The 16,847-nt window shown below is 44.6% G+C and overlaps 1 protein-coding gene across 2 annotated transcripts in view; it reads right to left on the bottom strand.

Moving 5' to 3' along the window:
* The window catches only part of SLCO5A1 (solute carrier organic anion transporter family member 5A1), a 117,440-nt gene that overhangs the window by 16,161 nt on the left and 84,432 nt on the right, over window positions 1-16,847 (bottom strand). For both annotated transcript variants that reach the window (XM_040994587.1, XM_040994596.1), the window contains one exon: window positions 6,376-6,574. In XM_040994587.1, coding sequence (XP_040850521.1) covers window positions 6,376-6,574 — 199 coding nt within the window. The remainder of the gene's footprint in view (window positions 1-6,375; window positions 6,575-16,847) is intronic.

Below are 16,847 nucleotides of genomic sequence, written 5' to 3'. Positions count from 1 at the left end.
TTGCCTCCCTTCATCTTTCTTTATTGGAAAAGGGGGGAAAAAATCACAAGTCTTAAAATCATGCAGAATGAAGGAAGTCAATTACACACTGTTGAACAAGTTGGACCCAGCACAGAGCAAGCGAAGACAAAATGGAAACCATCCTGTGCTCACAGAAAAGATCCCTGCTGGGTTCTTACAAAGGTGACTGCAACTCCAGAATGTAGAATGACTCATTCTCAGACTATCTTTCTAGAAGTAGGTGTGGAGCCAGAGAAATTCTCCATGAAAATCGAGGGTTTTTTTTTCTTGCTAACATATACATTGCACTGACATCCAACTGCAAATACTGAAAATACTGGGTCCAAGTAGCAGTTCCCAGCACTCCCAAGCAAATTGCTTTTTCTTGGGTAATCACAATGAAATGAGAAGAGGTGTGCTGTAAGCTACGGACTCAGGTAAATTAGCATCAGGATGTCGCTAGCTCCAGGAATACAATGGGGAAATGTCCTGAGCCGATGCAGGAGCCACACATTGATCTGGTTCTCAAGAATAAAATGGAAGGGCAGGCACCGTGGCACAGTGAGTAAAACTGCCATCTGCAACACCAGCATACCACATGGGCACCAGTTCATGTCCCGGCTGCTCTACTTCTGATCCAGCTCTCTTCTAATGGTCTGGGGAAAGCAGCAGAAGATGGTCCAAGTATTTCAGTACCTGTCTCCCATATTCAAGATCTGCAGGAGGCTCCTGAATTTGACCTGGCTCATTGCAAACATCTAAGGAGTAAAGCAAAAACTGGAAGACAGATTCATTCTCTCTCTCTCTCTCTCTCTCACTCACTCTCTCTCTATATATATACATACATATATTTCTCCTCTTCTTCTGTAACTTTGACATTAAATAAACACATTTGTAAAGTCTTGAAAAAATAAAATACAGTGACTTTGCCTGCTTTGATCATGACGCCAGCAGACCAGAAACTAACTTTAGTTAGTACCTACTAACTTTTTGACTCTGCATGAGGAAATATGAGAACCGCCCTCCCCTGTAATTCTCATCATCCAGACTACAAAAATGGGTCAGAGCTGTGATACAGCAGGTAAGGCTGCCACCTGCAGTATCTGCATCCCACATGGGCACCAATTTAAGTCCAAGACACACCATTTCCAATTCAACTCTCTGCTAATGAACCTGGGAAAGCAGTGGAGAATGGCCCAAGTGCTTGGGCTCCTATACCTCTATCTCGGCTCCTGCCTCCTAGCTTAAGACCAGCCCAGTTTCTGGCTGTTGCAGCCAGATGAGGAGTGAACCAAAAGATTGCTCTATCTCTCCTCCCTCTCTATAATTAAACCAAATAAATCACAAACATGTGTTTAAAATATTTGAATGCTTTGGGCCAGCCAAATAGGTTAATCAGCCACTTGCAATCCTGGCATCTACCCCACTTCTAATCCAGCCACCTGCTAATAGATTGAAAAGGCAGTGGATGATGGCTCAAGGACTTTTGTTCCTGCCTTCCATGTGGGAAACCCTGCTGGAATCCCCAATTCCTGACTTCAGCCTGGATCAGACCTGGCATTTAGAGAGTGAACCAGCAGATGATTAAGTCTGTCTGTTTCTTTCTCCTTCTCTCTCTCTCTCTCTTCCCACCCTCCCTCTCCTTCTCAAATAAATAAATAAAACTTGAGGTGAAACAAATATGTAAAACTGGAATTTGGGGCCCAGCCCAGAGGCCTAGCAGCTAGTCCTCACCTTGAACACTGGGATCCCATTTGGGTACTGGTTCTAATCCCAATAATCCCACTTCCCATCCAGCTCCCTGCTTGTGGCCTGGGAAAGCAATCAAATATGGCACAAAGCCTTGGTACCCTGCACCTGCATGGGAGACCTGGAGGAAGTTCCTGGCTCCTGACTTTGGATCTGTGCTGCACGGGCTGTTGCGGTCACTTGTGGAATGAATCATCAGATGGACGATCTTCCTCTCTGTCTCTCCTCCTCTCTGTATATCTGACTTTGCAATAAAAATAAAAAATAAATCTTAAAAAAATAGAATTTGCGGGCCCGGCGAGGTGGCGCAAGTGGTTAAAGGTCCTCGCCTTGCACGCCCGGGATCCCATATGGGCACCGGTTCTAATCCCGGCAGCCCCGCTTCCCTTCCAGCTCCCTGCCTGTGGCCTGGGAAAGCAGTCGAGGACGGCCCAAAGGTTTGGGAACCTGCACCCGCGTGGGAGACCCGGAAGAGGTTCCTGGTTCCTGGCTTCAGTTTGGCATGGCATCGGCCGTTGCGCTCACTTGGGGAGTGAATCATTGGACGGAAGATCTTCCTCTCTGTCTCTCCTCTCTGTATATCTGCCTTTCCAATGAAAAAATAATAAAAATAAATCTTTAAAAAAAATAGAATTTGCAGGCAGAAAAAGACAGCATGCAATTTCTTTTTCTGTTTACCCTTTTGACACTATTTTCAGTTGCATGAGTTTGATTTTAGCTGTTTGTAATCAGCTAAGACTAATGTCACCATTGATTTCACACAGGAGGAAACCAATACTCAACAATATTACATGGCTCTTTTGTAAGACCTGAGAGTTAAAAGATGATACACCCAGTCCTTGTCTTGAAAAGTCAGGTAATTCATTCTTAGTAACATTGTGTTGGTACCAATGTGGCATTGATTGTCCAGCAAGAAAATAATTTGGCTAGAGTAAGATAAAGAAATCCACAAAATGGCATTGAGAAAAGAGTTACCACCATCAGCCTGGGGAAGGAAGCTGACTAGGGCTAAGTAAAGGAATTACTCATTGAAGATGAATGCCTGACAAGATGGGAACTCATCAATTTGTAATGGGACCAATAAGCACAGTTATATAATTCTTCCCAGTAGTGCTGGGAGAATCCTAAAGCAGTTGAGGATAGGCAAGATAGATGGAGTGGGAAGTAAGGAAATTTTGTTGGAAACTTGCAGTTTAAAAGCAAGTGAAGCCTGCCTTCATCCCTTGTGGGAACACACTTGGGGGAGGGGGAAGAAATTAGGAGTAAAAAGAAATAAAGTAAAAAGGAATAAAGGCGCCATAGCAAAGAGAACTGGCTAAAACAACACCACCTTCAGGAAAATGGCACCTGTAGATAGGCAAGGGCTGTGTGCACTGGAAGCACACTGCCTGAGAAGAAGAGGCCCTAACTAACTTGCCATAAGGTTCTGAGCTCAAAGTAAGTAGGTGAGATGGGGTACAAAAGAGATGCAGATGGGATAACCGGGTACCAACCTAGATGTGGAACAGGATCTCTGGAGAAGTAGGGCAAAGAAAAGCACATCAGTGGGCCCTTTCCTTCTTATCTGTCCACTCATGCCACCTCTGATTCAGATGCAAAATATCATTAAAAAGTCTTTCTTTGGGTTGGTGTTGTGCGTTAAACCAACACTTGTGAGGTGGGCATCCTATATGAGCACCTGTTCAAACGTGATTGTTCCACTTATGATGCAGCTGCCTGAAAATACACCTGCAAAAGCAGCAGAAGACAGTCCAAGCACATTGGCCTCTGTATTCACATGGAAGACCTGGATGAAGCTCCAGTTTCCCCAATTCATACTATTCCAGACCCAGTTACTGCAGCCTTTCGGAGAATGATCCAACCGGTGGAAAATCTCTTGCTCTCTGTCTCTCCCTCTCTCTGTCACTCTGTCTTTCAAATAAATAAACACAATGGGCTTTTTTTTTTAAGTCTTTAAAGAAACTGGAAGAAATTTTAAAATCTAAGCTTCTGTATTAGATGTAGACAACCCAGAATGAAAACCCCTCAGTCTTGCAATGGTTGCTAGGAAGGACATAACTCGAAGGTACTAGACTGAGTATTGTCAATCCGCAAAGCCCAGAGTAAACAACAGAGAAACTGGCCCTTGAACCAAATGTTAAGAAGCTATGTTTAGAATTAAAATAAAACATAGCTTGGGTAAATCCCTCACAGCAAGGACAAATGCAAGAGACAGGAGTGAAAATAAATGAAAGGGAACCAGACAGTAAGTTCCAAAATCGAATTGGCAGGAGTCCTAAAGTACACAGGGCAAAGAAGAGGCAAGAATGAGTGAGACTGTAATAAAAGATAATTCCTTGAGATCAAGTAAGACATACTTCTTTTTCTGGATTAAAATGATGTAAAAAGTGCAGGAACAGTGAATGAACCAAGCTCTATGGTAAAACTTCTACCCATGCATTCATTCAAACAGGAAATATCATGTTAATTTTGGCACCAAATTTTTTTTTCTTAATCCTGGCATAGTTTTTTCCCTAACACACACTCTCCATGAGCCTTTGGAAACAGGAATCATCTCAGTAACAGGAATGCAACTACTATGTAGGTAACAATACTGACTATTCCTGAGGAGCTCATGTGTTAGGGCTCGGCCAAAGTCCAGCAAAGAACTAAACAGATCATCTCAGAAAACGTTAAGCACTGTGAGGGAACTAAGGAGAGGTCAAATAACTGAAAGTAAATGGACAGAAAAGGTTCCACTCTCTTGTATGAAGAGGGACAAGCCTCTCTAAGAAGGTGAAATTAATTGACGAACATGTGTGATCTGTCACCTGTGAAATCAGCATGATAGTATCATCTGCCTTTTAGGACTGCCATGAGCTAATATAAATAAAGTACTGGGAGAATGCTTGGCTTGCAGTGAGTCAATAAGAGTGAGCTATGTATCATAACATCGGCACTAAACCATCTTGTTAAATTTTATGAAAGCCCAGAAAAGTATGTATAGCATGTTATATTTTAAATATAAAAAGGGAAATTAAAAATACCTATTTATACATAAAGAATCCCTGGGAGGATACTCGAGAAATCAATAAAAGTGATTACCTGGGAAATACAAATCAAAACCACATTAAGGTTCTACCTAACTCCAACGGGACTGGCTACATTCAGAACTCTGCTAATACCACTTGCTGGCATGGATGTAAGGAGACAAGTACCCTCCCTTCACTGTTGGTGGGAGTGTAGGTTAGTACAACCACTATGAAAGTCAGTAAAGAGAATGCTCAGACAACTGAAAATGGATCTACCCCCAGCTATCTCACTCATGGGAATATATCCAAAGGAAATCAAATCTCCATAGGAGAAAGTGACCTGCAACCCTATATTTATACTAGCCCAAACCGCAACAGCAAAGACATGAAAACAACCCAGATGCCCATCAAAAGAAGAGTGGATAAAGAAACTGTGATACAGATACTCTTGGAATATTACTCAGCCATTTAAAAAAGAGTGAAATTCAACCATTTGCAACATAATGGTCCTTACTGGAGACTATTATGCTCAGTGAAACCCAAAAGGATAAGTAACTTTGGTTCTCTGTGATATAAGACAATATTAATGCAAAATACAAAATAGATATATAGGTAAACATGTATATACATATATTTGCCTAGAGGAACTGTGTAATGGAGACTAGCATAGCAGGAAGTGAAGATATACTGCAGTATTCATCTCTACTCCCAAACAAAAGGAGGGCTCCCAATGAAGCTGTTAAATACACCTAGACAATAGGATGCTGGACTTTCCACCATTGTCTATCATGTCAGGATACAATTAAATAGTAGAATGATGGACTTATGGCTGTTGCTAAAGGACTCTATTATGGTAATAATATGGGGTAAAACAGTGGGAGGGAAGGAATGGAGGGTGCAGAGGGGAATCCCTGTGCCTATGGAACTGTATCATAAAGCATAATATTGGGGAAGAAAGTGGCTACCTGGGGGCATGTCTTCAGCTAGAGCATAGAAAGAGGTAGATGCTTGAAGGAAAACTGCATTCTATGTTTTTAAGCATCTATTCAAAATACTACATTAAAAACCTAACATGGGTCAGGCCTTTATTCTGGCAGTTAAGATGCCCACAACTCACATTGCAGTAGCTGGTTTCAGTCTCCAGTTCTAGCCTGACTTCCACTTCCAGGAATGTGCAACCTTGGTGGCAGAAGGTCACGGCACAAGTAGTCGGACCCACATCACGCAAGCTGACACCCACATCGAGTTCCTGACTCACTGCTTTGGCCCAGCCCGGCCCCAGCTATCATAAGCACTTGGCAACTGTGCCAACACAGGGGAACACACACTCTGTTTCTACCTCCTCCCTCTCTGCCTCTGAAATAAGCAACAACGGAAATATACACATCCTACAAAAACTAGAACAGAATCATTAGTCCAAATGTAATCCAAATTCCATGAGTGTCATCAAAGGGATGCAGAAGGAGGCGAGCTCCTGGCCCTGCCCTCCAGTTCTTGCCCCAGGAGAAGCAAAACAAGAGTCCCTGCACAGCAGGGCAGCAGGACCTGGTCTGAGCCCAGCGTGGAAACAGGACCCACCTCTCCCTTCCATCATGCTGGTGCTAAGGATACTTACCCTGTGGTATAGGGGATGTTTATGCCTCCTAGGTTAATACTTTCACATCCAACAATGAACAGGGTTGAGAAACACAATAAGGACACGCCACTGCAGATCATGGCAAGTTTTGCAGATTCCCGGGCACCAAGTTTCAGCTTTTTAATAATGTAGCCTCCTAGCACAATGCCCACACCAGCACTGGGGACAATGATAACACCTGAAGAGAAGAACAGGAGAGGGTTGAGGTCAATCAGTGTGCATAGCCGTTTACTGTTAAAGGTGACTCTGCTCCCACTGGCTCACTAGCAGTGAAGAATCAAAAAGCCTGATAATCTGTAAATCTTCAGTATTTAAGATTGGATTGTGTAATAACATCTTTAACATTCATAGCCAACAAATGAGCCATATCAAGATGACATGGAATACTTTTACAAAGCAATAAAATAAAAACAGCCCATTGGGAAAGAGAGCAAAAGTTGAATAGATCCTTCCTTGAACAGAAAGTCAAGGTGACCAATCAACACATGAAAATGAATAAACCTCATTACTAAGTGGCCACCATGAAATACCACAACACCCCAAGTGCCATGGAGAACAAGCGAAAATCGGGCGATACCACAGGACGGCAGAGATAAAGGCCTTGGGAGCTCTCTGCACAGGGATGAAGTGCACACTCAGCACTTGCTTGGAAAACTGATCTGGCAGAGCTCCAGGCCACAGGTCATCCCTGGAGAAACTCACAAATACGGACACCAGGAGAAGTTTAAAAGATGCCTGAACCATCACACCAGCCAGAAACAGAGTAATGTTCACGTTCATGAACAGATACATTCTAGGTACCATTTCCTATGGTGGAGTACTACAGTGCAGCAATAAAAAGGAAGCCACAGACTGCTATGTGAATGCATCATACCATGACAAAAGGCAACCAAGCCTACTTGACACAATTACAGTCAGATAAAGGTCAAGAACCTCTAAAACGAAGCTACAATAAGCTGTTCTGGCAAGAGTGCATATGCAGCCAGTTCCACTGAAGAAAACTCGGGAAGGAACTGCCACAAACACTAAGGTCATCGGCAAGCTGGTACCAGGGACCAATGTACAAGCTGCTCTGCTGCTGAAATACTCCACTCCATGACCCAGCTAAACAAGCATTGCCATGAAATGCAGGTGGGTGTCTCCCAAACTCATGTTAAACACAAACTGCAAGGCAGTGGGATGAGACACTGGGGCTTTGGGAAGCTGACCAAGTCATGAGACTCATGAGATGGTAGCTAGGCACAGGCCAGTGTCCTCATAAAGCAAGCCTGGGAGCTCCCTCACCCCTTCCCTGGCAATGGGAAGTCAGGCACCCATGAGCCAGCACAAGGAGTCTCAGCAGACAACACATCAACTAGAAACCTTGATCTTTGGCTTTTCTCTAAATTTGTGAAAACAAAGTTTAGCTATTTCTAACTCAGACCGTCTATGATAATTTTGTTACAGAAGCCAGGTTAAACTAAGATAGTTTGCACAAGTGTCTACTTTCTACTTACTTATTATCTTGGAATGTTGATTAATGCACTTCTGGGTTTCTTCTAATTCAGAGTGAAATCTAAAGAGCTGACACTCAACAGCTGAGACAATGCACCTAATGGTCCAACAAAGAGAGACTGCCACGCACAAACGAAATCCGTGCAAAAAGGCATGAGAAAGCAGAAGTGAGGGTCCAGAGCTTTCTAGAATATTGGGAGCAGGAGATACAAGGGACCTAGGGAAGAGCATAAAGGAATAGGGGAACCAAGAAAGACCACAGAAGCAAGCCAGGCTGTATCTCCGGGCAATGGGAAGCCACTGAGAACTCTGAGCCGGATTAGATAGGAAGGAAGCTGTATATTACGAAGATACTGATCATGTCTTACAAAAAAAGAAATATATTTATTTACTTGAAAGAGCAACAGAGAGGAGGGGAGAGGGAGGAAAAGAGAGAGGGACAGAATACTTCCATCTGCTAGCTCACTATTCACATGGCCACAACCACCAGGGCTGAAGCAGACCAAAGTCAGGAGCCAGGAACCCTACCCAGGTCTCCCACATGGTGCCAAAGACCCAGATACACCAGCAGGCAGTTGAACAGGAAGTGGAGCAGCCAGATTACAGTGGTGTTCTGAAATGGGATGCCGGCATCAGAAACGACGGTTTAAGCCACTATGACATAATGCCCGTCACACACAGACCCTTGGAGGGAGACACAGGATAGCGTAAATGAAATCCAAACTTGGGCCAGGGAGTGCTTATTACATAGTACAAAGGTCCTAGTGAGCCACAGTGAGGCTCTACCCTGACAACACAGGAACTCGGCAGCAGAGTGAGTACAAGGACACTGCATGACCCTGGAACATAAGAACAGCTGTGTGGGAGCAGCTCCATGGCTCCTTGTGGACCTGCTGAGCATGAAGGGCCTGCGAGTCATTCCTTCAGTTATGCCCATATGCTGACAGCCCAGGGATGAGCTCTGCTCGGGAACGCATAACCAGAAGCTGAACCCCTGGCCTGGGAAAAATGACCCCCAAGATAGCATGGAAAAAGAAGAAAAAGGGGCAAAAGTCAACATGTAGGAGAGAATCTCGACTAGTAAGGTATAAAAAAAGTAAGTCCACAAAACAAAGGAAAGAATAGCCCAAAAGCCAGAAGAAATCTTGGAAAGGAAAGTGGTCAAAGGGGGAAGAAATCTTGGGCTTTCGATTCAAAAAGATTGGAGTTCCAATCCCCACTTCATCCTTCTGTAATCATGGACAAGCCTCCCTGGCTTTCTAACCCCACTTCTCCTTCAGTGTCACCTTGGCATGAAGACCACCTGTGCTCTCTGTAAGCTGACACAGTCCCTAGTATATATAACACAATAAAAATTGTAGCCGTCATCATTCCCACTGTGCCATAGAAAGTCAAGGAAGGAAGTGGACAGAGTGTCAAGCGGCTTGGAGAAGCCCAATAAGAAAGACCGGAATGTGACAAGTGAGTCACAGGAGTTGGGCAGGTGCCATTTTAAGAACGTCACGAGGGAAGAAGGCAGACCGGCACGGGCCAAGTAATCAGTGTCAGAGATCTACAGAGTGGGAATTCAAAATGCTCGTTCTAGAATTTCGACTGTGGAAAGAAGCAGGGCAATGGCTTCAGAGTCAAGGAGGCCAATGCAGAGGCGGGCCATGGGATACCTAGGGGTCTGTTGGCTGGGATGCAAAGACCATGAGCTCATCATACACTGGGGAAAACAGAGGACCAAGGAGTGCAAGGCTGCACGCGCAGGGAAAAGCTTAGCCAATGGCCATGCAAGATCCCTGCGAAGCCAGGAGAACACGGGCTCGAGCAATGGCACAGAGAGGGGCTCAGCCCTGTCAGAACAGACACCTTCATCAGGGCTAGAACAAGGAATGGGTCATCAGGTGCAGTCTCAGCTCCACCGATCTTTAGATTTTCTATTTTTCTTTTATTTTGGAATCAATATATAATAGGTATTCCAACAGAACATTTGAAAAATAGGAAGTATGAAAGAGCAAAAAAAGCCTGGTTTACTTCCTGGCATATTTCACCGCAGCCTTTTCGCCCGAGGGACCTGACAGCATGCTGTAGATTGCCTGCTCATAGCTTTGGGTGGGGCTTCACCTCACTTCCGTATAACTGAAAGCAAAGCCCAGTTCTTACAAGAAATGGATATTGAGAATATTCACTGAAGCCAACAGTTGAAGTAGCCATGGTGAGAACATGAAGTGAGCACTCAGAATATGGGACTATTGGTTAAGGTTGGTGGGCACATCCCACGGGTCCCAAGGATATCAGACGCAGAACTCTGCAGCTGCGTTAGCACTTACGGCTGGATGGAGGCACCTGGTATGTTCACCAGACCACATAAGGAAACGGGGGGGAAGACTGGGTTCATTTACAGCTACATTTTTCCTGAGGCTTGATTCTGCCATCCTCACCAACATCCAATCAGGTCAGCAATGGGTCTTTTGCAGGTGAGGAAACCAACGGCTGAGAGCTGTGACTGGCCGCACCATGAGCAGTGCAGGAGGGAAAGGCCGGTGGTCCAGTCCACAGGACCACAGCTGCCCAGCAGAGCACAGAGATTCCAGGAGTAAATAGGCAAACTGAGCAGAGCCCTTGGGCAGCCTGAACTCGTGCATAAAGTCTCCTCCTCATCAAAGGAAACCACAGCATGTGGACACCATGATTACAGGCAAAGCTTTACGTTGGGGGGTGAAAACAGTCCATTAATAAAACTCTAGTTCCAATGGAGGAGCGCCAGAACGTTCGCCTGCTGCCACCCCTCCACCCTTCATCCGAATCCCCCGCATCTTCCAACTGCTGGGCCTGACCACCCATCCCATCACGCTAAACGCAGGTGCAGATGTCCTTCGTCAAGGGAGAGGACCCACTGTTGGGTCCGGCGGATGTTTAGATGCCCTGGGAAGAGCAAGGGAAGATCTGAGAGGCCGACAGGGGGATGTAAAGCCTCCTCCCTGGACCCTCTCCAAGGCCCTGATCCTAGGCAAACCGACTGGGGTAGTGTGAGGTTAACAAGTGAAGAGACTGAGATACACTTCTCCACCCTCCTGTACTCCCCAAAATTGGCCCCACACTCTTACATTCCAGGGCTCCCGTTGCCCTCACCCGCTATGAGGAATGAGGATGAGGGAAATAAAAAAGACAAAAACGGCTGTTCTGCCGCTTGCCGCGTCTGATTTAAGTCCTCATCCCTGGCTGCAACCCCTTCCGGGGGTCTCTGCGCCTCTGGGCTGGTTCCCATCCTCTCTTCCAGCTGCAGTCTGTCCTGCGGTCCCGAGTTCCCGCCCCTCTCGCCCTCTAGCGGCCGCATATGAGAAGCGCAGCGGATTAGCAAATGGGAAATAATGCGGCTGGTTGGTACCCAAGTATCCCTCCAGTGTGTGTATGAGCAGGCCTGAGTGTTGACAAACAAGGATCCGCTCTGCTCCGAGCCCAAAGGGCGTCGGGGTGGAGGCAGAGGTCTAAGAGACAAATCCAGGTAAGAGCGTGGGCTCTGTATCCAGAATCCCTGAAATTACCCAACCAGTTAAGACATGTGAAATTCTTAGAATACCATACTCCCCAGTATCCACTCAATAAATGTTGGTCATCATGCTCATCATGAATTATGAGCATCTTTATTATCTGTCTAATACTAATGATCTCAATACTTCTCAACATAACTTAGAATGCTAATTATAACATATGTAAATGAGTGTATAAAATATGTAATGTCATTATAATAAAACTATAATGCATAAAATTTGAATTTAAGCAATCCAAAATATCCCAACATAAACCTACATGCACTCTTTATCTGTCAACCTCCAATCCCTGAGCTATTGTGTGCTCTAAACACATAAACCCCTCAATTGGCTCTGCATAGTTGGCTATGCACCTGTCTAAATCAACAGCCCTCACTCAGCATTAAGGGCTGACAAAGCAGAAGACCCTATTGGGTTGTGAAAGCTCTGGGAATACCCTGTAGCTTTTCAGTTGCAATCTTCCATCTGTTTATTTGGCCAAGCCAATGGACATGTTCGTTGTCATACATCTTTTCTTTCTCTTATTGCACTCTTACCCCACGAAATCACATTTGCAAGTTATTGCACTGAGTCTTGATGCTGCTTGCTCTTATAATGGAGCCAAATCCTTTGACAAAAAAAAATGATACTTGTCTAATCATTATGTATTGACACTTGTGGCTGTGTTTTCCCCCTTTACTCCAGTTTTTCTCAATAGGTGCACAGTCTCCGTATTGCAAATAAACACAGAAAGCTTAGACAGTTCACTAAAGTAGGAACTGGAGCCCAAGAAGACCTTGAGCTGAAGAGACGAAATCAGGGAATCTGGCCACAATCAAGGATGTTTTAAGCGCAGGATGTTGACTGCGCTGTCACCAATGCTGCTGTTAGCAACCAAATCAATTTGTCTTTGCTGAGCTCGTGCTAACCCCTGTCACTCCTGTCATCCTCACTGGGGCTCGCTTCTCTTCCTGTGAGGTCCCTGCGTTCCAAAGAAATGGCATCTTCCTGACTTCCTGCCTGTCGGTTACATGTATGGACGGGTGAAAAAGGTTTATGTAACTAATGTGTGTGTTTGAGACACACAGAGAACGCCCATCACTGGTTCACTCCCCCCAAATGTCCACATCCAGCCAGGACTGTGCCAAAGCTGGGAGCTGGGAACTCAGTCCAGGGCTCCCGCAGGGATGGCAGAGACCCAACTACTCGACTCAGCACCTCTGCCTCCCGTGCATCAGCAGGCAGCTGGAACTGAGATCAGATGGAGGGGATATCCAAGCACTCCAACATGGGACAGGAGTGTCTAAACCACTCATCCAAACCCCCACCCCAAATGAATACATGCTTAGAGTTTACTATATAAAATCCTTAAATTATGTCCTTGTTCATTTCACTTTTCAATTATTCCTTGAACTAGACTACTACCTATTTTTCAAATAGAAAATTTGAGGGGCTTTTTGTTTGTTTGTTTGTGTGTTTGGGTTTTTTTGTTTGTTGGTTGGTTTTTGGTTAGGGTTAAAACAACTTGCTGGAAGCAGTAGAAAACTGACGGGCACTCAACTTCTCAATATGGGTGCCTGGAAAGCCACACTTTTTACCAAAATTCTGAATTGAATTTCATTCTCTAAAGCTTTAGCTGCCAAACTACCCAAGGCGACCTGCAATGTCCCTTCTCTGACAACCCTTTCCTGTGGAGTGAGTACTGTGCTGCAACATGAATCGCTCCTGTGAACTAAGTGAATGCAGAGTTTGAACCTCATGATTTCCACTCTAGAGGCACTGTTCCTGTCCATGTTTTTCACACCCCAAATTTTCTTGAATTTGGTGGAAAATAAATAGTTTGCAAAAGTGACTGTTGGAGAGGGAGAGAGGGTAAGCGAGAAAGGGCTGGAGGATAAAAGGAAAAAAAAAATATTATATTCCTAGAACTGTATTATGAACTACATGGAAGCCGGTCTCTTTGTCAGGATGTCACATTAACAACAAAATTGTGTTGTAATGATTATCATGCATTTGCTGTGATCCTGAGAATTAAAAGTATTAATAAAGTTTTTAACATTCTTTTGATGTAAATATCTAAAGAAAAAGAATGGGGAATAAACAAGGACCATCATTTTAAGCCATTATAGTGCACATTTCCGCTGCTGGATTTGAGAGAAAGAACAAGGCATGGGAGAGCAAAGCGAAATCAGGATGAATACATGGAGAAGAATGATGTACAATTCATTCATTCATTCATTCATTTATCCACCCTCTCTTCCTCCATGGATCTTTGTGCAAACACTGTACACACACTGAAGTCAACCATATGCCAAGTACTGTGACCACTGGCCTCTACACAGGATTTCATTGAACACTCAGAATTATCTGATTTGGATGCTGTGCAATAAAAATGCATCTTACAGTCCGTGCTAACCTTAGGTCATGGTCTAATCAGAAGCATCTTCTGTTCATGGCAGCTCGACTCCATGAGCATCGTCCCCAGCATCCTACAGAAAAAGGACCACAGCCTCCTCTCCACCCACAGTCGAGGAGACAGCCAATGGCCACTCAGGCAGAGGAATAAGCTCAAGCCCAGGCTTATGATCTGATGACACAAAATACAGGCTTTCCTCTGCTAGGGATTACATTATTTTATCCTTTTATGTGTCCACTCCTTCATGCAAACATTGCCTTATAGAACATAAGTATCTGTGACTGTCAGAGAGAACAGTTAACAAAGAATATTTTCAAAATCCAATTCAAGCTAATAAAATCTGAATGACAAAGAACAGACAACATGGTAACGACACACTCCCACCAGCCATATATAAATCCACAAAGTATAAAAACATGATCTCTGTGCCTTTCTTTTTCATGTCCCTGTCTCAGCTGTTATGAAAAATCTCAAAAGCCCTTCATCATGAAGGGAGCATATAATTAGAATTTACTTGGGATAGCTTTTCCTTAGCATCGGATGGCTCTTTTAAGACCATCTAGACTATTTCTTTCAGTTCTTCCCACTTGAAGCCAAATGATGCAAAAGGCTAACAAGACCGTGTTGGAACTTTAGGAGAGGCATGCGTGTTAGTGTTGAACAGTAGGTGTCATCATCGAAGCTACTGGGATATCGTAGAAGCATACACGCCCAGTGAGCGATCATACAGAAAATTGTTTGAGGAAATCTCCTAAGGAACTCAGCCTATCCCAGGACTACTACGGGCCCGCTGTCTCTCAAGCTGGTCCCTCCCCAGGCTCGGTTAGAGGAGACAACGGTCGGAAGAAGTTCTCATCACCCTCAGCTTCCGGCCACAATACCCCTGGTGTGCCTCATGCAAGACCACTTACGAGGGCCCAGCGCGATGGCACAGTGGTTAAGGTCCTTGCCTTGCATGTCCGGGATCCCATATGGGCGCCGGTTCTATCCCAGCAGCCCCGCTTCCCTTCCAGCTCCCTGCCTGTAGCCCAGGAAAGCAGTTGAGGACGGTCCAAAGCTTTGGGAACCTGCACCCGCGTAGGAGACCCGGAAGAGGCTCCTGGCTTCGGACCGGCATAGCATCAGCCATTGCGCTCACTTGGGGAGTGAATCATCGGACGGAAGATCTTCCTCTCTGTCTCTCCTCTCTGTATATCCGCCTTTCCAATAAAAGTAAAATAAATTTTAAAAAAAAGACCACTTATGAATAAATGGAAATATTCTGGAACGCCTATCATAACCTTGCTGAAATGATTAATAAAAGGCTTTCAGAGGAATTACACACTTCCCAAACACTTGGCCTTGATGACTTCAGTGTGCAGACATCTATATAAAGTGCATCATTAGCACCTCCTGGACCAAATGGATCTCACTGGCCCACAATAACACTGTCCCCGACTCCTTGCCAAACCGGGGAGATGCTGTGCAGCGGGAGAGAAATGTGAGAACCCCAAGCTCAGGAGTCAAGGCCTCGGGAGCACTGCAGGAAAGGTAATAAAAAGGAACATTCAACAGAGAAAACAACCATGCTTTTCATTTCAGGTTTCTACGCAGCTCCGCCTGACAGAATGCATAAAAGCAGATGCTGAGCTGGGGCAGGAAGGGGCCTGAGACATCAAATCAAATTAATATTTCATTTTTTGTGGCTTACCAAGCTAGAGTCATTTTCTACAGTTAGGCAATAAAACCACTCAGGGCAAAAACAACTTGAAATGATGAAATGAAAAAAAAAAAACAAATCCAGAGTGTTGACTTCCGTTTGGCCCTGGCTCTGGGATAGTACGGTCACAAGCTTTGAGCAAAGCACGGCCAAAGGCGGGGGGGCGGGGGAGCGGGGGAGGGTGCAGGTGGCGGGGACAGGCAAGGACTTTGGAAGAAAAATATCCACAGCAGAGTATTAGTTCCTTGCTACCTCGCCCGATATCAAAATCAGCCTTCAAGAAAGACTTCAGTCTCAGGTTACTGGACTTGGTTTCCACTGACAGAAGCAAAGTCTGCAGATTGGGTCTGGACCAAATGCTAAGCTCTCTGTGTTAGCCCTTTGGGTAAGATCCATGCTCTGCCAGCAGTTTTCACCTTCTCCTCTTTGCACTGTTGTCCCAACCCAGTTCTCAGAGTTCTCTCCTCCAGTCAGTGAGCGGGCACTGCTCTCAGTGACAGCCGAGCTGCAAAACTGCAACACAGCTATCCCTCCTCTGGGAAGACTAAGCGGATTGTAAAAACTCTAACGCTAAACTCTGTTACAGTACCTTGTTACACGAAGGCTAGGTGGACATTTCTCTCTTCAGAAACTATATGAATTCTGCCAAGTGGATATGCAAAAAAGGACTGGAGCAATTATTTCATAAACATTATTCATCAATTTGAGCACATTCGGCTGACTTTTGCTTGCTTTATCTAGTTGATAGCATTGATGGGCATAATTCACAAACTATAAAGTTTGCCTACTTAAAATACACAGTTCAATGCATTTTAGTATGTTGACAGAAATATGTAAGTCATCCCAACTCTAGAGCGTTTTATCTAAAAGCTCTGCCCTCATGAGCTACCACATCTGTTCCCTCATAACCTCTCCTTGTGCCAGCCCGTCCAGCCCTGAACAATCATTTATCTACTTTGTTTCAATACAGTAGCCTGTTGTCAACATTTAACCTAAAAAGAGACATATTATATGTCTATTTGGTCTTTGCTACTGAACATGTTTCCAAGTAACATCCATGTGGAAGCATGTGTCAGTTCTTGGCTCCTATTTATGGCCAAATACCACTCCACCGTATTCACACATATTTTATTTACCCATGCACCTATCCATGAACATTTGGGCTGTTTCTTTTTTTTCTTTTTTTTTTGGCTATTATGAATGATGCTGTTATAAGCATTCATGAGCAAGTTTTGTGGGAGCATATTTTTTCATTTCTCTTGTCTATATGCCTGAAAATAAGTTTTGGATCATATGTTTGAGGAAGGAGCAAACTGTTTTCCAAAGT

Source organism: Ochotona curzoniae, unplaced genomic scaffold (assembly GCF_017591425.1).
Source record: "Ochotona curzoniae isolate NIBS_2020 unplaced genomic scaffold, NIBS_Ocur_1.0 contig_1071, whole genome shotgun sequence".
In the NCBI taxonomy this organism is placed as follows: Eukaryota; Metazoa; Chordata; class Mammalia; order Lagomorpha; family Ochotonidae; genus Ochotona; species Ochotona curzoniae.
The sequence above is the reverse complement of the archived record's forward strand: the minus strand, read 5'-3'. Positions and strand labels throughout refer to the sequence as shown.